The 20,803-nt window shown below is 41.1% G+C and overlaps 1 protein-coding gene across 6 annotated transcripts in view; it reads left to right on the plus strand.

The window, feature by feature from the left end:
- Positions 1–20,803, plus strand: part of cdkl5 (cyclin-dependent kinase-like 5) — a 49,780-nt gene that overhangs the window by 1,291 nt on the left and 27,686 nt on the right. For all 6 annotated transcript variants that reach the window (XM_045207384.1, XM_045207388.1, XM_045207386.1 and 3 more), the window contains exon 2: positions 1,503–1,537. In XM_045207384.1, the coding sequence (XP_045063319.1) occupies positions 1,503–1,537 (35 nt within the window). The remainder of the gene's footprint in view (positions 1–1,502; positions 1,538–20,803) is intronic.

Consider the following 20,803-nt stretch of genomic DNA (forward strand, 5'->3'; position numbering starts at 1 on the left):
CAACAAAGAAGGAGAGCGACCACCACTTGTAAAACATATAATGGTAGGGCGTTGCTTCTCCCATTAAGACACTCTTGACTGAGTGACACAGAAAGGAACTTCATATCAGGAAGTTAGTTAGTACGTTTTCAAGAGCAAGGAATGGAGTACATTCTGCATTTCGTAGAGTCATTATTTATTATTAGTTGATTGGCATAGCTGAAGATAATAGAGAAGTCCGTTTTTCAGTAGGAGATTGGGATTAACTGACTATCTACTGACTATGTAATGACTATTCACTGACTGTTAACTGACAATGCAATGACTATTAAATGACTATCCACAAACCATGTAATGACTATTCACCAACTATCTACTGGCTGTGTGATAACTATTCACTGACTATTTACTGACTATGGGATGACTATTCACGGACTATCAACTGACTATGTAATGGCAATTCACTGACTATCTATAGACTATATTATGACCATTCACTGACCATCTACTGCCTATGCAATGACTGTTTACAGACTATCTACTGATTATGTAATGACTATGCATCGGCTGTCTACCGACTATGTAATAACTATTCACCGACTATCAATTGACTATTGGATGACTATTCACCGACTATCTACCGACCATGTTACGACTTTCATTGACTATCTACTGACTATGTGCTGACTATTCATCGGCTATCTACTGACTGTGAAATAAATATTAAATGACTATCCACTGACTACACAATTACTATTTATCGGCTACCTACTGTCTATGTAGCAACTATTCACTGGCTGTCTGCCGACTATGTGATGACTGTTCACTGACTATGTGATGACTATTTACGGACTATCTAATGGCTACCCATTGCTTATCCACTGACTATCCACAGACTATTCACTGACTATGAACTGACTATCCACTGACTATTCACTGAATATAAACAGACTATCCCAAAACGATCCACTGACTATCCCAAACTACCCACTGATGATAAACTGACTATCCACTGACGATCAATTGACTATCATTGACTATTCACTTACTATACCCAACCTATCCACTGACTAAAAACTGACTATCCACTGACTATAAACTGACTATCCACTGACTAAAAACTGACTATCCACCGACTATAAACTGACTACTGACTGACCGGTCATGTTGTAATGTTATGTAGGTAATGGAGGACTCATGTTTGCTCTGACACCATCTGTCAGAAAGCCAGAAAGCCAAATGAAGGGTTCACAGTTGAAGTTGTCACCTTTGAAATATAGATGAGCATAAAGTGTGCATGAGCTGAGGTGCATGACATCTCCCAAGACTGTTTCTTCACCCTTGATTGACTACAGAACATAGGAAAGATGAGCTCCCATTCACTCATCTATACCTTGTTTAGAGAATATCAACTCTTTATAGTAGGATTTCCCAACTTTTTTAGCTGAACCATTAATGCAAATATAACCCATGTTTGGATAAATCCCTCCTCCTAACCGTTCTCTTCTCTTTTCTCTCTCCAGGAGCCTATGGCGTAGTCCTGAAGTGCAGGCACAAGGTAAGACCATGACGTTTATCATTGTCACACAATTTCATTGTCACACAGTTGATTCTTCAGGTCCTCAAGTCTCATGTGAAATGCATAGTAACATTTGACTCTTTAGCCTTAAGGTAAACATGCTCAGAACAGGTATTCTTTAGCCTTAAAGGTGAAATATGCTGAAACCGCTCTGCCATTTCCTGGTTGCAAAAATTCTAATAGTTCACCTAATTTCAGTTTATGTGACAAAACAAGCAAATATAGTGTAGAGAGTCATTGTACCATCTAAACTGCTGTGAAATATATTTTCCATAGCCAAAAATATTGTATTTTCAGCTGTTTGAAGCTGGTGTACAAAACCGAAAGTAAAAGATGCAAAAACAAAACTTAAGAACGGGAAGCATAGAAATAGAGCACATAGAACAGATCTACCGCTTCTTAGACTTGCTTTCAATGACAATGACAGATCTATAACTCACATTTCTATGTGAATTTAGTCGGGTCACCCAAAAATTACAAATTGCAGCTTTAAGGTATACATGCTCATAACAGGTAATAATATAAAAAAAGGGTACCCCCAAATAATGTTTCCCGCAACTGTGGTCACAGACTCGTTGAGCAATTATTACAAGAAGAGGGGAAAGCAGCACAATCTGATGAGTAAAGTATTTTACTAAACTATTGTGAACTGGAATAAATGCTGCAACACAATTCCAGTCACAATAAAAGACTGTTAGAAATATCTTAATTTGATCACCCTGTTACAGGAGAACTTTCCTGCAATGCAGGAAATGTAAAACTTATAGTGTAATTTAGTTTTTAAAAAGCTTCTGAAGTTTGTAATTTCCACTTTTAAATTCCAGACTTGATTTTCCCTTAAGAAAAATGTATCAACCACTACAAAAATGTACATTAATTATAATCCAGATAATAATTCACATTTTCTGTTACTGCAGGATTATTTTCCTGCTGTAGCAAACTAGCTCTAATTGAAATCCTACATCTGTAGCTTACCATGACTATATCCATCCCAACACCATTTGTTGCACTTTCATGTATCCCAGTGCGACCTCGCTCACGCACAATCGCTGCGCAAATGTAGCCTGTCATTACAGCCATAAAAGGTGTTTCATTTTCAAAACGCAAGATAGGCTACAGAAACAAACTGCGTTTTACACCTGCATTTGGAGCTGGAAGTCATTCATGTTAGCAGCCAATATCAACTAGGGATATGTCATGTCACTTCTCTGGAGTCCAGAGCAAGCTAAATCATACAGCCTATTTGTAGCGGGGGTTGCAGGATCGGATGGAAAGCATGTTCTGTGTGAACCTGGCCATCACGTTGGAGGGCAGCCTGCCTGCAGAGTGCCCGTTGCCAGCCAGGTAGCCCTGTTCTTCCTCACAAATATCGTAAATTAATTCGCCAGAATATGTTGCATCTTTGTCCAATAATATTGAAGGCAGTGCGATGTTACAGCTACCTTTAGACATAGCCAGTAGCACCCAAACTAGGCCTATCTGAAATATGAAAATTATCAAACAAATCGCCAGGTAGCCTGTTGTTCTGCCTAAGATGAGTTAGTAGTAGATAGTAGTCAGTAGTAGATAGTAGTCAGTAGTAGATAGTAGTTAGTAGTAGATAGTAGTTAGTAGTAGATAGTAGTAAGTAGTAGATAGTAGTTAGTAGTAGATAGTAGTCAGTAGTAGATAGTAGTTAGTAGTAGATAGTAGTCAGTAGTAGATAGTAGTCAGTAGTAGATAGTAGTTAGTAGTAGATAGTAGTTAGTAGTAGATAGTAGTCAGTAGTATATAGTAGTTAGTAGTAGATAGTAGTCAGTAGTAGATAGTAGTCAGTAGTAGATAGTAGTTAGTAGTAGATAGTAGTCAGTAGTAGATAGTAGTTAGTAGTAGATAGTAGTTAGTAGTAGATAGTAGTCAGTAGTAGATAGTAGTTAGTAGTAGATAGTAGTTAGTAGTAGATAGTAGTTAGTAGTAGATAGTAGTTAGTAGTAGATAGTAGTCAGTAGTAGATAGTAGTCAGTAGTAGATAGTAGTCAGTAGTAGATAGTAGTTAGTAGTAGATAGTAGTCAGTAGTAGATAGTAGTCAGTAGTAGATAGTAGTTAGTAGTAGATAGTAGTTAGTAGTAGATAGTAGTCAGTAGTAGATAGTAGTTAGTAGTAGATAGTAGTTAGTAGTTAGTAGTAGATAGTAGATAGTAGATAGTAGATAGTAGTAGATAGTAGTTAGTAGTAGATAGTAGATAGTAGTTAGTAGTAGATAGTAGTCAGTAGTAGATAGTAGTTAGTAATAGATAGTAGTCAGTAGTAGATAGTAGTCAGTAGTAGATAGTAGTCAGTAGTAGATAGTAGTCAGTAGTAAATCGTAGTTAGTAGTAGATAGTAGTTAGTAGTAGATAGTAGTCAGTAGTAGATAGTAGTTAGTAGTAGATAGTAGTTAGTAGTTAGTAGTAGATAGTAGATAGTAGATAGTAGTTAGTAGTAGATAGTAGTTAGTAGTAGATAGTAGATAGTAGATAGTAGATAGTAGTAGATAGTAGTCAGTAGTAGATAGTAGTTAGTAGTAGATAGTAGTTAGTAGTAGATTGCTAAACTGTATTTTATATGGATGATAAACGTAGGCCTACTCTGTTTTTGCCAGGCAAAACTGGAGGAAATGAAACAAGTTATTTCTGGTCACTACCCACTGGGCACTAACTTCAGTTCAAGGTCTAGTTTTGATTTACATTTGGTTGAGTTGTCAACTGACGTTAATTCAACGTGAAATCAACAAAAAAATGGCACCATGTCATTGTTTAGGTTAAAAGTTGGGTGAAAAAATGGACAAAATGCCCTTACATTGATGATTTTTTCCCCAAATCCAATCAGTTTTCCACATAGATTCAATGACGTACATCACACAATGACGTGAAAACAACGTTGATTCAACCAGTTTGTGCCCAGTGGGGAATCTGGATATGTGCGCCCACCTTTGCGCACCAATGCTAATGACTGGTCGTCAACAATCAAGACAAGCAACTTTTTACTTCTGAAGCATAGATGAGAATGTAGCAACGACTTGCGGGCAGTGGGTTCAGAAAAACCACAAAAAATTTATAAAAACAAACAAACAATACATTTGGGTAAATTCTACCACCACCCAAAAGGGCACTTTGGAGCCTGGAAGGGCAAAGGGGTATGTGCTCTGCAGGTAGAGCCCTGTCTGTGCACCTGCCTGATAGTGAACCTACAGGCTGGTGGAAACCACTGGTTTATCTGCTGGTAGTAATCAGGGCACGATGAAAGGATTCAGACCCCTTGACTTTTTCAACATTTTGTTACGTTACAGCCTTGTTCTAAAATGGATTACTTTTTTTTTTCTTCCTCATCAATTTTTTTCTTCCTCATCAATGACAAAGCAAAACAGGTTTTTAGATTTTTTTGCAAATTTATTAAAAATCAAAAACTGAAATATCATAAGTATCCAGACCCTTTACTCAGTACTTTGTTGAAGCACCTTTGGCAGCGATTACAATTCCTTCGACCTCATGGCTTGGTTTTTGCTCTGACATGCACTGTCAACTGTGGGACCTTATATAGACAGGTGTGTGCCTTTCCAAATCATGTCCAATCAATTGAATTCTCCAATCAAGTTGTAGAAACATCTCAAGGATGATAAATGGAAACAGGATGCACCTGAGCTCAATTTCGAGTCTCATAGCAAAGGGTCTGAATACTTATGTAAATAAGGTATTTCAGCTTTTAATTTTTATACATTTACAACAATTTCAAAAAACCTGTTTATGCTTTGCCATTATGGAGTATTGTGTGTAGATTGTTGAGGATTTGTTTTTATTTAATACATTTTAGAACAAGGCTGTAACGTAACAAAATGTGGAAAAAGTGAAGGGGTCTGAATACTTTCAGAATACACTGTATGACCATTACAGTAGATGAAAGGACTTAATCCACAACGTCATGTTGTCCCGTGTAGCTCAGTTGGGTTGTGGGTTTGTTTCCCACGGGGGACCAGTATGAAAAAAATAAAGAAAAAAAAACAATTATGTATGCACTCACTAACTGTAAGTCTGCTAAATGGCTAAAATGTAAATGTAATGTTTTTAAAAGAGATGAAGCCTGCAGAGATCCATAGACAGGCAGAATCTGATACCCGGGGGTGATCTATTTCTTTGAAGGAATGTGTGGTGTGCAAAAGTAAGCTTCTGGTCGTTGTATTCACGGGGACAGATTTTGATGTGATTCATGTTCTCTCTGAATGGTTACCCATGAAATCTAATTTCACCAGTGTTGGCTACGTCTGATGTTAGGCCTAACATGAAGCCCAGTGTAGTTTGGAACAATAGGACCCACTTACTGACTCACTACATGTAAATCATGTTGAACTCACAACAAACCTTGAAGTTTAATGATAGTTGTCCTGGGCAGGGCAGAGCAACAGAACCTTCTAGTTTATTGATAGTTGTCCTCGGCAGGGCAGAGCAACAGAACCTTGAAGTTTAATGATAGTTGTCCTGGGCAGGGCAGAGCAACAGAACCTTCTAGTTTATTAATAGTTGTCCTGGGCAGGGCAGAGCAACAGAACCAAGGTCAATCAGTAGCAGTGTTGGTAATGTGAACCTTTAACTGTTGACATCATCAACTCCGCTTCATATTGATTAATTAGGCTACAGACAAACCTGTATTGATCATCTCTTAGTTGGTCAGTTGATCAGGCCTGGGGAGAAACTATTTGGAGCAAGGGGAAAAGTTAATAGGCTGCATCCCAAATAGCATCCTATTCCACATACAGTGCCTTGCAAAAGGATTCATCCACCTTGCCGTTTTTCCTATTTTGTTGCATTACAACCTGTAATTTAAATTGATTTTTATTTGGATTTCATGTAATGGACATACACAAAATAGTCCAAATTGGTGAAGTGAAATGAAAAAAATAACTTGTTTCAAAAAATTCGAAAAAATAAATAACGGAAAAGTGGTGCGTTAATATGTATTCACCCCCTTTGCTATGAAGCCCCTAAATAAGATCTGGTGCAACCAATTACCTTCAGAAGTCACATAATTAGTTAAATAAAGTCCACCTGTGTGCAATCTAAGTGTCACATGATCTCAGTATATATACACCTGTTCTGAAAGGCCCCAGAGTCTGCAACACCAATAAGCAAGGGGCACCACCAAGCAAGTGGCACCATGAAGACCAAGGAGCTCTCCAAACAGGTCAGGGACAAAGTTGTGGAGAAGTACAGATCAGGGTTGGGTTATAAAAAAATATCCGAAACTTTGAAGATCCCACGGAGCACCATTAAATCCATTATTAAAAAATGGAAAGAATATGGCACCACAACAAACCTGCCAAGAGAGGGCCGCCCACCAAAACTCACGGAACAGGCAAGGAGGGCATTAATCAGAGAGGCAACAAAGAGACCAAAGATAACCCTGAAGGAGCTGCAAAGCTCCACAGCAGAGATTGGAGTATCTGTCCATAGGACCACTTTAAGCCGTACACTCCACAGAGCTGGGCTTTACGGAAGAGTGTCCAGAAAAAAGCCATTGCTTAAAGAAAAAAATTATCAAACACGTTTGGTGTTCGCCAAAAGGCATGTGGGAGACTCCCCAAACATATGGAAGAAGGTACTCTGGTCAGATGAGACTAAAATTTAGCTTTTTGGCCATCAAGGAAAACGCTATGTCTGGCGCAAACCCAACACCTTTCATCACCCCGAGAACCCCATCCCCACAGTGAAGCATGGTGGTGGCAGCATCATGCTGTGGGGATGTTTTTCATCGGCAGGGACTGAGAAACTGGTCAGAATTGAAGGAATGATGGATGGTGCTAAATACAGGGAAATTCTTGAGGGAAACCTGTTTCAGTCTTCCAGAGATTTGAGACTGGGACGGGGGTGCACTTTCCAGCAGGACAATAACCCTAAGCATACTGCTAAAGCAACACTTGAGTGGTTTAAGGGGAAACATTTAAATGTCTTGGAATGGCCTAGTCATAGCCCAGACCTCAATCCAATTGAGAATCTGTGGTATGACTTAAAGATTGCTGTACACCAGCGGAACCCATCCAACTTGAAGGAGCTGGAGCAGTTTTGCCTTGAAGAATGGGCAAAAATCCCAGTGGCTAGATGTGCCAAGCTTATAGAGACATACCCCATGAGACTTGCAGCTTCAATTGCTGCAAAAGTTGGCTCTACAAAGTATTGACATTGGGGGGGGTGAATAGTTATGCACGCTCACATTTTCTTTTTTTTGGGTCTTATTTCTTGTTTGTTTCACAAAGAAAACATATTTTGCATCTTCAAAGTGGTTGGTAGGCATGTTGTGTAAATCAAATGATACAAACCCCCTAAAAATCAATTTTAATTCCAGGTTGTAAGACAACAAAATAGGAAAAATGCCAAGGGGGGTGAATACTTTCGCAAGCCACTACTTTTAACTAGGGCCCATAGGGATCTGGTCAAAAGTAGTGCACTATATAGGGAATAGGGTGCAATTTAAGACGCATACAATAGTTTGAATAGGCAATACATCTCCATTCACAGGTTGGGAAATGATTCACTAATTGAATTTAACCAAGTCAGAATCATAATAAAATCATAGTAATAACTTCATTTACAAATTAGGTTAAATAATTGGATGAAAAGTTCACTAAACTTTCTCAGCAATATACAGGCCTATGTCCCAGAAAATATTTTCCAGTCCAAGTTCCTCTTATCTCAATTATTGCCATTATGCTAATGTTCCCCAATAGCCTTTCAGAAATCTTGTTATGAAGTGTATTTTTAGCCTGAGACTTTTTAGTGGAAAGGGGTTTCCTGAATCCTGATTAATATTTCATTTCTCTGCTCACTGTAATGTGGTCTGCGTCTGAAATGGCACCCTATTCCCTACATAGTGTCTTACTTTTGACCAGACCCTATGCAGGCCCTGGTCAAATGTAGTGCACTATATAGGGAATAGGGTCCCATTTCGGATGTAGCCTTGATCAAAGCCATCATGCAGAGCAGTGCCCACCTCAGTAGCTGAATCTTTTAGAACATGTTTCAGATTAACTCTAATAGAATCACCTCAGTAGCTGTATCTTTTAGAACATGTTTCAGATGAACTCTAATAGAATCACCTCAGTAGCTGCATCTTATAATAATAATAATAATAATATGCCATTTAGCAGACGCTTTTATCCAAAGCGACTTACAGTCATGCGTGCATACATTTTTGTGTATGGGTGGTCCCGGGGATCGAACCCACTACCTTGGCGTTACAAGCGCCGTGCTCTACCAGCTGAGCTACAGAGGACCACGGGGATCTTTTAGAACATGTTTCAGATGAACTCTAATAGAATCACCTCAGTAGCTGCATCTTTTAGTACATGTTTCAGATGAGATCTAACAGAATTTAGTGCTCGGTGAGAATTGACCATTTGTCAAAGAATGTTTGGTCTCTTGATTGACAGGCTGACCAACCAATCACACACAGCCCTCCTCTTCAGCTGCCTGATGGTTGAGATTGTCTTGATGAAGTGGTACTTTACTTTGTTCAAGTATGTTTCCCATTCCTTCTTTGGATGGAGAGATGGAGAGATGGAGAGATGGAGAGATGGAGAGATGGAGGGGTGTCTCTCCTCTCCTCCCTGTGATTGTGTCATCTACATGTGTAGTGTTATTCCTGGCTGGTCTATTTTGAGACAGCAGAGAGAGACTGCATCTTTTCATGTGTCCTTTTTCTCCTAGACACGTTTCCGTTTGCCCAGTTGGGCACAGCTGTGGACGCTTCTGTTCCTGCTACAGCTCCATCAAACCAAACTCAACTCTGGGCGTGGCTTTCAGCTCACAACTCATGGCAAATAGTAACTTTCTTGTTTGGGGGGCTGAAAATAATTTGTAGAGTTGAACTAGCCTAAGTTTCAGTTCACCGTCCATTCTGAGGAGGAGTATAGGTTTGGAGTGACTGCAAGCATGGCATGACTAATGTTAGGCTTCACTTGTTAGTCAAGGAGCAAAGGAAATATTCACATTCTGAACAACGGCTAACTTACTTCTTGCACTTCTGATCTTTGTGAAGGGGTGTGGTTACTGGCTAGTGTTTTCCTTATGAAGAGCTTATGAAGCTTCACTTGGCTGCAGTATATACCATGGTCAAAATAGTATGAATAATTCTCCAGTTTTCTGTTTTGCTGTAGAAGTGTACAGTTTTTCTCCTGGTGTATTGGGGCTCAAACTACTTTGTAGGGTAGTGCTTTATTTCAGTTCACCACACTGAGGATGATGGTTTTAGGTTGTGTGTAGTCTTCCCTGTGTTATCCTGTAGTGTAATGTGTGTAGTCTTCCCTGTGTTATCCTGTAGTCTAATGGTCCCTGTGTTATCCTGTAGTGTAATGTGTGTAGTCTTCCCTGTGTTATCCTGTAGTGTAATGTGTGTAGTCTTCCCTGTGTTATCCTGTAGTGTAATGTGTGTAGTCTTCCCTGTGTTATCCTGTAGTGTAATGTGTGTAGTCTAATGGTCCCTGTGTTATCCTGTAGTGTAATGTGTGTAGTCTTCCCTGTGTTATCCTGTAGTGTAATGTGTGTAGTCTTCCCTGTGTTATCCTGTAGTGTAATGGTCCCTGTGTTATCCTGTAGTGTAATGTGTGTAGTCTTCCCTGTGTTATCCTGTAGTGTAATGTGTGTAGTCTAATGGTCCCTGTGTTATCCTGTAGTGTAATGTGTGTAGTCTTCCCTGTGTTATCCTGTAGTGTAATGTGTGTAGTCTAATAGTCCCTGTGTTATCCTGTAGTGTAATGTGTGTAGTCTTCCCTGTGTTATCCTGTAGTGTAATGTGTGTAGTCTTCCCTGTGTTATCCTGTAGTGTAATCTGTATAGTCTAATGGTCCCTGTGTTATCCTGTAGTGTAATGTGTGTAGTCTTCCCTGTGTTATCCTGTAGTGTAATGTGTGTAGTCTAATGGTCCCTGTGTTATCCTGTAGTGTAATGTGTAGTCTAATGGTCCCTGTGTTATCCTGTAGTGTAATGTGTGTAGTCTTCCCTGTGTTATCCTGTAGTGTAATGTGTGTAGTCTTCCCTGTGTTATCCTGTAGTGTAATGTGTGTAGTCTAATGGTCCCTGTGTTATCCTGTAGTGTAATGTGTGTAGTCTTCCCTGTGTTATCCTGTAGTGTAATCTGTGTAGTCTAATGGTCCCTGTGTTATCCTGTAGTGTAATGTGTGTAGTCTTCCCTGTGTTGGCGTAGTAGTGCAGTTGTGTTTTTATCGTATGTCTGTAAATAGCCTGTAAATACCCTATTTTTCGTACATATTTCCCTATCAGACTTTTCATCCTTCTACAAGATATACTTTCCTGCAACCCGCCTCACTCAATGTGGAACGGATTCTATTATTGACTTACCTTTATCTAGAATCTAGAATCTCCAGTTGAAACTAGCTAGCCAGCTAACTAGCTACTTGCTATTAGCCACAGCTAGCGGTGTTTCACCCAGAACATTGGATTTTTTTTCTGCGGGATTAATTTTAATCACTGGACATTGATCACCGGATATTCGGCCAGTCTGCACAGCGCGTTATCGACCCAGAACATATCAGTTTTTCCGCCGGAATCACTGAATCACTGGACCTTTAACTCCGGATTCATCGCTACCAGCTAGCTACAACAAAACGGACGCTGTGGTCTGGCTAATCATCCTGAGCTAGGCCCATCTCCCGGCTATCTACCTCTCTGTCAACCGGACGGGACCACCTAGTGTTGACACGGAGCCCCACCGATCCTACACGACTGGTCTGCCGACGAAATCGTCTGATGTGGTTACGACGTTAACCACGAAGATTCCATCCATCTGCTAGCCCTGGCCCGCTAGCACACGCTAGCCGTGGCCTCTTACTCACTAGTGCTTCACCACCGGACCTTATGATAACTCAGCTATACAGCTGATATCTGCTGGACTGTTCCTTTTTACGGTACTACATCCTGTTTATGTTTAGCCTCAGCCCAAACATGGTTAGTTTATTGTTGTTTCGGTTATTTCTAATTGTACTATATCACTGTAGACCCCCAGCCTAGCTAAACCTGCCTTAGATAGCTCCTTTGCCCCTCCCCCTATACACGCGGAGACCGACTCAATTGATGCCTCCAGCGATGCTATCTCTTTCATTGTTACCCAACGCTTAGGTTTACCTCCACTTTACTCATATCCTTCCATATCCTTGTCTGTACATAATGCCCTGAATCTTTTCTATAACACCCGGAAATCTGCCCACCCTTTATTCTATGTACCCAACGCACTAGAAGACCAGTTCTTAAAGCCTTTAGCCGTATCCTTATTCTAGTCCTCCTCTGTTCCTCTGGTGATGTAGAGGCTAACCCAGGCCCTGCAGCCCTCAGTATCACTCCTACTCCCCAGGCGCTATCATTTGATGACTTCTGTAATCGCAAAAGTCTTGGTTTCTTGCACATAAATATCAGAAGTCTACTTCCTAAGTTTGAGTTATTCACTGCGTTAGCACACTCTGCCAACCCTGATGTTCTAGCAGTGTCTGAATCCTGGCTCAGGAAGGCCACCAAAAATTCTGAAATTTCCATCCCCAACTATAACATTTTCCGTCTAGATAGAACTGCCAAAGGGGGTGGAGTTGCAATCTACTGTAGAGATAGCCTGCAGAGCTCTATCATACTATCCAGGTCTGTGCCCAAACAGTTTGAGCTTCTACTTCTAAAAATCCACCTTTCCAGAAATAAGTCTCTCACTGTTGCCGCTTGCTACAGACCCCCCTCAGCCCCCAGCTGTGCCCTGGACACCATATGTGAATTGATTGCCCCCATTTATCCTCAGAGTTTGTACTGCTTGGTGACCTAAATTGGGATATGCTTAATACCCCAGCCATCCTACAATCCAAGCTAGATGCCCTCAACCTCACGCAAATTATCAACGAACCTACCAGGTACAACCCTAAATCCGTAAACATGGGTACCCTCATAGATATCATCCTGACTAACATACCCTCTAAATACACCTCAGCTGTCTTCAACCAGGATCTCAGCGATCACTGCCTTATTGCCTGCGTCCGTAACGGGTCCGCGGTCAAACGACCACCCCTCATCACTGTCAAACGCTCCCTAAAACACTTTAGCGAGGAGGCCTTCCTAATTGACCTGGCCCAGGTATCCTGGATGGATATAGATCTCATTCCGTCAGTAGAGGATGCCTGGTTGTTCCTTAAAAGTAATTTCCTCTCAATCTTAAATAAACATGCCCCATTCAAAAAATACAGAACTAAGAACCGATATAGCCCCTGGTTCTCCTCAGACTTGACTGCCCTTGACCAGCACAAAAACATCCTGTGGCGTACAGCATTAGCATCAAATAGCCCCCGCGATATGCAACTTTTCAGGGAAGTTAGGAACCAATATACACAAGCAGTCAGGAAAGCAAAGGCTAACTTTTTCAAACAGAAATTTGCATCCTGTAGCACTAACTCCAAAAAGTTTTGGGACACTGTAAAGTCCATGGAGAATAAAAGCACTTCCTCCCAGCTGCCCACTGCACTGAGGCTAGGAAACACTATCACCACGGATAAATCTACAATAATCGAGAATTTCAACAAGCATTTTGCTACAGCTGGCCATGCTTTCCATCTGGCTACCACTAACCCGGCCACCAACTCTGCACCCTCTGCTGCAACTTGCCCATGCCCCCCCCGCTTCTCCTTCACACAAATTCAGACAGCTGATGTTTTGAAAGCGCTGCAAAATCTGGACCCCTACAAATCAGCTGGGCTAGACAATCTGGACCCTTTCTTTCTAAAACTAGCCGCCGAAATTGTCGCAACCCCTATTACTAGTCTGTTCAACCTCTCTTTCATAACGTCTGAGATCCCCAGAGATTGGAAAGCTGCCGCGGTCATCCCCCTCTTCAAAGGGGGTGACACTCTAGATCCAAACTGCTAGAGACCTATATCCATCCTGCCCTGCCTTTCGAAAGTATTCGAAAGCCAAGTTAACAAACAGATCATCGACCATTTCGAATACCACCGTACCTTCTCCGCTATGCAATCCGGTTTCCGAGCTGGTCACGGGTGCACTTCAGCCACGCTCAAGGTCCTAAACGATATTATAACCGCGATTGATAATAGACAGTACTGTGCAGCCGTCTTCATCGACCTGGCCAAGGCTTTCGACTCTGTCAACCACCGCATTCTTATTGGCAGACTAAATAGCCTTGGTTTCTCAAATGACTGCCTCGCCTGGTTCACCAACTACTTCTCAGATAGAGTTCAGTGTGTCAAATCGGAGGGCCTGTTGTCTGGACCTATGGCAGTCTCTATGGGGGTGCCACAGGGTTCAATTCTTGGGCCGACACTTTTCTCCGTGTATATCAATGATGTCGCTCTTGCTGCTGGTGACTCTCAGATCCACCTCTACGCAGACGACACCATTTTGTATACATCTGGCCCTTCATTGGACACTGTGTTAACAAACCTCCAAACGAGCTTCAATGCCATACAACAATCCTTCAGTAGCCTCCAACTGCTCCGTTTTGTCTCCAAAGCCCCATACACTACCCACCACTGTGACCTGTACGCTCTTGTTGGCTGGTCCTCACTACATGTTCGTCGTCAAACCCACTGGCTCCAGGCCATCTATAAATCACTGCTAGGCAAATCCCCGCCTTATCTTAGCTCATTGGTCACCATAGCAGCACCCACCCGTAGTCTGCGCTCCAGCAGGTATATCTCACTGGTCATTCCCAAAGCCAACACCTCCTTTGGCCGCCATTCCTTCCAGTTCTCTGCTGCCAATGACTGGAACGAATTGCAAAAATCTCTGAAGCTGGAGACTCTTATCTCCCTCAATAACTTTAAGCATCAGTTGTCAGAGCACCTTACCGATCACTGCACCTGTACACAGCCCATCTGAAATTAGCCCACCCAACTACCTCATCCCTATATTGTTATTTATTTTGCTCTTTTGCACCCCAGTATCTCTATTTGCACATAATCTCTTGCACATCTAGCATTCCAGTGTTAATACTATTGTAATTATTCTGCACTATAGCCTATTTATTGCCTTACCTCCATAACTTGCTACATTTGCACACACTGTATATATATTTTCTGTTGTATTTCTGACTTTATGTTTTTTACCCCATATGTAACTCTGTGTTGTTTTTATTGCACTACTTTGCTTTATCTTGGCCAGGTCGCAGTTGTAAATGAGAACCTGTTCTCAACTGGCTTACCTGGTTAAATAAAGGTGAAATAAAAAATAAATAAAAAATGTGTGTAGTCTTCCCTGTGTTATCCTGTAGTGTAATGTGTGTAGTCTAATGGTCCCTGTGTTATCCTGTAGTGTAATGTGTGTAGTCTTCCCTGTGTTATCCTGTAGTGTAATGTGTGTAGTCTTCCCTGTGTTATCCTGTAGTGTAATGTGTGTAGTCTAATGGTCCCTGTGTTATCCTGTAGTGTAATGTGTGTAGTCTTCCCTGTGTTATCCTGTAGTGTAATGTGTGTAGTCTAATGGTCCCTGTGTTATCCTGTAGTGTAGTAGTGTACAGTGTGTAGTCTTTCCCTGGGGAGAGGCTCAGGTGTGAAGACTTGCTTTCACGGATGGACAGGCAGACAGTCAGGCAGGCAGGGGACGGGTGGATGGATGAAGGCACATTGGATTTGTTCTGCCAGGCCTCGTTGTACTGTAGTCCCCACTGTAGTACTGACTGACATTCAGGCAGCCCTGTAAGAAGTAGTGAACTATGTACGGAATAGAGAGCCATTTGGGATCCAGCAGAGTTGAGGCTGAGGTATGTTACTCACACCTCCTGCTGTACAGGGAGAGACTATAGAGGCACAGGCAGATCAGCTCAAGGATGAAGAGTGATAACTTGTGTCTGTTTGTGGCTCTGACCTGTATAACATTTCTCTGACAGAACTGTTATGGCATCTATTGGTTACTATGGATGGGCATGAGTACCAGAGTACTCGAACGGACGTCAAAACTCCATCTTTAACCGGAGATCAAAAAATGTTTTCAAATGCTGTATAACTATTTTGTGGAATGTGCTTTGTGGCTGCCCGAACGGGCAAGTAAAATGTTATTTTGCGAAAGAAAATGAAATGTTGTCTTGAAGACAACGTTCATTTGTTTTTGACTCTAGTGTTCCATTTGTACATGTGCATTTGCGGGGCACAACAAATAAGAAACCAAGCCAAGAATCACACAGTTCTTCTCCCTAAATTCCCTTTCCCCTCGGTGTCTCACTCACTCAATAGCTTTCCAACCAGTCCCTCTACACACAAGCTCCCGTTAGGCCTACAGAAATAAATGGCTATAAAAACGTATTTAACTGATGGGATACACAAGCTACATTCCTTGCCAAATGACGTCAGTTTTATCAGAAATTCAAAATGGACTGGTTGATTGAAGTAGGGAAATATGTGGTCTAACAACCAGCTGCAGTTTTGGAATAATTGCGCACCGTCTATTTTCCGCTTAGGATACTTTGCGAACTGCCAGTGCCATTTAGAAGTGGTTAGCCTAAGCTATAACCCCCCTAAACATAGACAAGTTACACACTGAAAATATGCAAAAACATTAGTTTGATAAAGACGAAGAGCGTATTTTCATCAGAATCATTAAGCCTAGGCATACTCACCAAACTGATGCCGTGGACATAATTCATCACCATGCAGTGTTCAATGTGGAATTGTTAATCCATTTTGTATTTATTCCGATGAACAGGCAGAATAAACTAAATCTAACATCTGTATATTGTAAAAAAATAAATAACGATTTTGGTTTGTAACCCTGAGAAATTGTCTTTCAACTCACCAAATTGAGCCCTGTTTCAAATGATCACTCTTTGAGATGAACTGTTCCAGATGCTGTGATGCGCATCACTTCATACTTGCAATTTTCTGGGTTCTAAATGAACAAAACTAGGCTATGCCACTACACAGCCATAAACTTCTATGAAAATACCACTGCTGAGGTTAACGCCTTTTTTAACATTGTGTTCCATGATATAATATAACCAGTTGATATTACAGATTGTGTTCCATGATATAATATAACCAGTTGATATTACAGATTGTGTTCCATGATATAATATAACCAGTTGATATTACAGATTGTGTTCCATGATATAATATAACCAGTTGATATTACAGATTGTGTTCCATGATATAATATAACCAGTTGATATTACAGATTGTGTTCCATGATATAATATAACCAGTTGATATTACAGATTGTGTTCCATGATATAATATAACCAGTTGATATTACAGATTGTGTTCCATGATATAATATAACCAGTTGATATTACAGATTGTGTTCCATGAAATAATATAACCAGTTGATATTACGGTTTTAATAAATTAATCTTAAATGGCACTTGCTTTTTTTTTGACTGAATATACAGTTGAAGTCGGAAGTTTACATACACTTAGGTTGGAGTCATTCAACCACTCCACAAATTTCTTGTTAACAAACTATAGTTTTGGCAAGTCGGTTAGGACATCTACTTTGTGCATGACACAAGTAATTTTTCCAACAATTGTTTACAGACAGATTATTTAACTTATAATTCATTGTATCACAATTCCAGTGGGTCAGAAGATTACATACACTGACTTGACTGTGCCTTTAAACAGCTTGGGAAATTCCAGAAAATGATGTCATTTAGAAGCTTCTGATAGGCTAATTGACATCATTTGAGTCAATTGGAGGTGTACCTGTGGATGTATTTCAAGGCCTACCTTTAAACTCAGTGCCTCTTTGCTTGACATCATGAGAAAATCAAAAGGAATCAGCCAAGACCTCAGAAAAACAATTGTAGACCTCCACAAGTCTGGTTCATCCTTGGGAGCAATTTCCAAATGCCTGAAGGTACCACGTTCATCTGTACAAACAATAGTACGCAAGTATAAACACCATGGGACCACGCAGCTGTCATACCGCTCAGGAAGGAGATGCGTTCTGTCTCCTAGAGATGAACGTACTTTGGTGCGAAAAGTGCAAATCAATCCCAGAACAACAGCAAAGGACCTTGTGAAGATGCTGGAGGAAACAGGTACAAAAGTATCTATATCCACAGTAAAACGAGTCCTATATCGACATAACCTGAAAGGCCGCTCAGCAAGGAAGAAGCCACTGCTCCAAAACCGCCATAAAAAAGCCAGACTACGGTTTGCAACTGCACATGGGGACGAAGATCGTACTCTTTGGAGAAATGTCCTCTGGTCTGATGAAGCAAAAATAGAACTGTTTGGCCATAATGACCATCGTTATGTTTGGAGGAAAAAGGGGAATGCTTGCAAGCCGAAGGAAAATTATGTGGATATATTGAAGCAGCATTTCAAGACATCAGTCAGGATGTTAAAGCTTGGTCGCAAATGGGTCTTCCAAAAGGACAATGACCCCAAGCATACTTCCAAAGTTGTGGCAAAATGGCTTAAGGACAACAAAGTCAAGGTACTGGAGTGGCCATCACAAAGCCCTGACCTCAATCCTATAGAACATTTGTGGGCAGAACTGAAAAAGCGTGTGCGAGCAAGGAGGCCTACAAACCTGACTCAGTTACACTAGCTCTGTCAGGAGGAATGGGCCAAAATTCACCCAAATTATTGTGGGAAGCTTGTGGAAGGCTACCCGAAACGTTTGACCCAAGTTAAACAATTTAAAGGCAATGCTAACAAATACTAATTGAGTGTATGTAAACTTCTAACCCACAGGGAATGTGATGAAATAAATAAAAGCTGAAATAAATCATTCTCTCTACTACTATTCTGACATTTCACATTCTTAAAATAAAGTGGTGATCCTAACTGACCTAAGACAGGGAATTTTTACTAGGACTAAATGTCATGAATTGTGGAAAAACTGAGTTTAAATGTATTTGGCTAAGGTGTATGTAAACTTCCAACTTCAACTGTATATGGGGCAATTTAGCAATTAGGATGTGTTATCTGTAATGGTTATGATAAATGAGGCATTGTTGCGTACTGTTGGGATATAGATAAATGCACACATATTTCCTTCTAGTGTGGGCCTGTTCACTCCAGTACTCAACAATTAATCATACAGGTACTCAAACAGTCAAAAAATGTCAAATGTCCATCCCTAGAAGAGTGATGACTTACATCTGTTTGTGACTCTAACCTGTGTAACATCTCTCTAACAGAACTTTTTAATGGCATCTATTGGTAACCTAACCATCCATTGGTTACTTACATTAGGGCAGTAGCCTGACTTGAGATCCGTGTGCGATCTTCAGAATCGGATTAGAAAGAAATGTTCCAAGGAAAGGTTGAATACTGGAGAAAGGAAGACAACATAATCAGCCCACAGAAGCTGATCGTGTCATTGGTTGACGCCATGCCTGGCATTAAAGAAAGCCATACTGCCTCATGAAATTTTGATTCTGATAAAAACCTCATTCTGGAAGGAATCCCTGTGGCTTATTCCCAAAACAACGTTAATATTTCAACGGCATACAAGAACGCAGCGTTCAGTAGGTGGGCCAAGTGTCAGTACTAGTAACTATGAGCGCCATCTTATCTTAGAAGTATGAACATGGTCCTCAATAAAGATTTAGAGAAGTAATGTACCACATTAGATATGAATGCTTTGGGAAACTCACCCTTGATATTTCTTCAAAATGTAAAAAATGTATAAAAAATGTATACTTCACATATATTTCACATGATGCTCCTTACTCAGGAAGACACTGACCGAGACACAGACCTCTCCACTGACATGAAGTTGCCATTGTCTCAGAGTAGTAGGCTTTGAAAGGTCCATTGTTGGATTCTTCAGCTGCGTTACAGTAGTACCAGACTGTGTGGGTTTATGAATGAAGAATGGGACATCGTGATCTCATGCAGATTGAGACAGCAATCTCTGAGATTGTGTTATTGTGTCTTTTCAGAGCCTCTTGATTGTGCTTCAGCTAAATTAGTGGCTCTCTCTCGCTCTCTCCCTCTCCTCTCTCTCTCTCCCTCCCCCTCTCTCTCCCTCCCTGTCGCTGTAATGTCCTGTACATACATAGTAGATGTTAGTGGACTGGAACCAAGACTGTCTGGTCCGGTCATAAGACCTGTGTTCACTGTCACTGTAAAGGCCTTATTGTCTTTGACTCCTGTACCCCTTCAGTGCAGATCAATAACGTCTTTACCCATTCAGTGTGGATATCTCCACAGTACAGGATATCTCCACAGTGCAGGCTATCTCCACAGTGCAGGATATCTCCACAATGCAGGATATCTCCTCGGAGTTACCCACTCTGTGAATGTGTACTAGTATTGAGTATTGAGATCAGTAACATCTGTGCCCATTGAGTGCAGATCAGTAACATCTTTACCCCCTCAGTGCAGATCAGTAATGTCTTTACCTCTTCAGTGCAGATCAGTAACATCTTTACCCCATCAGTGCAGATCAGTAACATCTTTACCCCCTCAGTGCAGATCAGTAACGTCTTTACCCCTTCAGTGCAGATCAGTAACATCTGTACCCCTTCAGTGCAGATCAGTAACATCTGTACCCCTTCAGTGCAGATCAGTAACGTCTTTACCCCTTCAGTGCAGATCAGTAACGTCTTTACCTCATCAGTGCAGATCAGTAACATCTGTACTCCTTCAGTGCAAATCAGTAACATCTTTACCCCCTCAGTTAAGAACAAATTCTTATTTACAATGATGGCCTACACCGGCCAAACCCGGACGACGCGGGGCCAATTGTGCACTGCCCTATGGGGCAGTAATGTCTTTACCCCTTTAGTGCAGATCAGTAACGTCTGTACCCCCTCAGTGCAGATCAGTAAAGTGCTCCCTATCTGGTACTGTCTGTCTGTAGTGACCTCTTACCAATAGTCGTGACAGGGTTTTCACTAGATGGCCATGCTACAATGGGTTATATGTCTATATTGTGATCACAATTTATGTTTCTCTAGTCTGTTTGGGACCTGGCACACACAATGAGAAAGAGTTGGTTCTGCTTGGTGACTTCCCAGTGTTCTGTTCCTACTAACTTATCCATCTGACTATCAATGACAGAAGTGTTCTAGAACTCATGAAGTCATCATCACTCAATATACTGTGTGTTATTTTCACACGGCTAGACCACAAAAAATAAAAGCCTTTTAGCCTCTGTGGAAGAGGCTGTTATTTATACCTTCTATCAGCTGAAACCAGGACAGGGAAGGGAAGAGAGAGAGGGGGCAGAGAGAGAGAGAGAGAGAGAGAGAGAGAGAGAGAGAGAGAGAGAGAGAGAGAGAGAGAGAGA

Source organism: Coregonus clupeaformis, chromosome 24 (assembly GCF_020615455.1).
Source record: "Coregonus clupeaformis isolate EN_2021a chromosome 24, ASM2061545v1, whole genome shotgun sequence".
Classification (NCBI taxonomy): domain Eukaryota; kingdom Metazoa; phylum Chordata; class Actinopteri; order Salmoniformes; family Salmonidae; genus Coregonus; species Coregonus clupeaformis.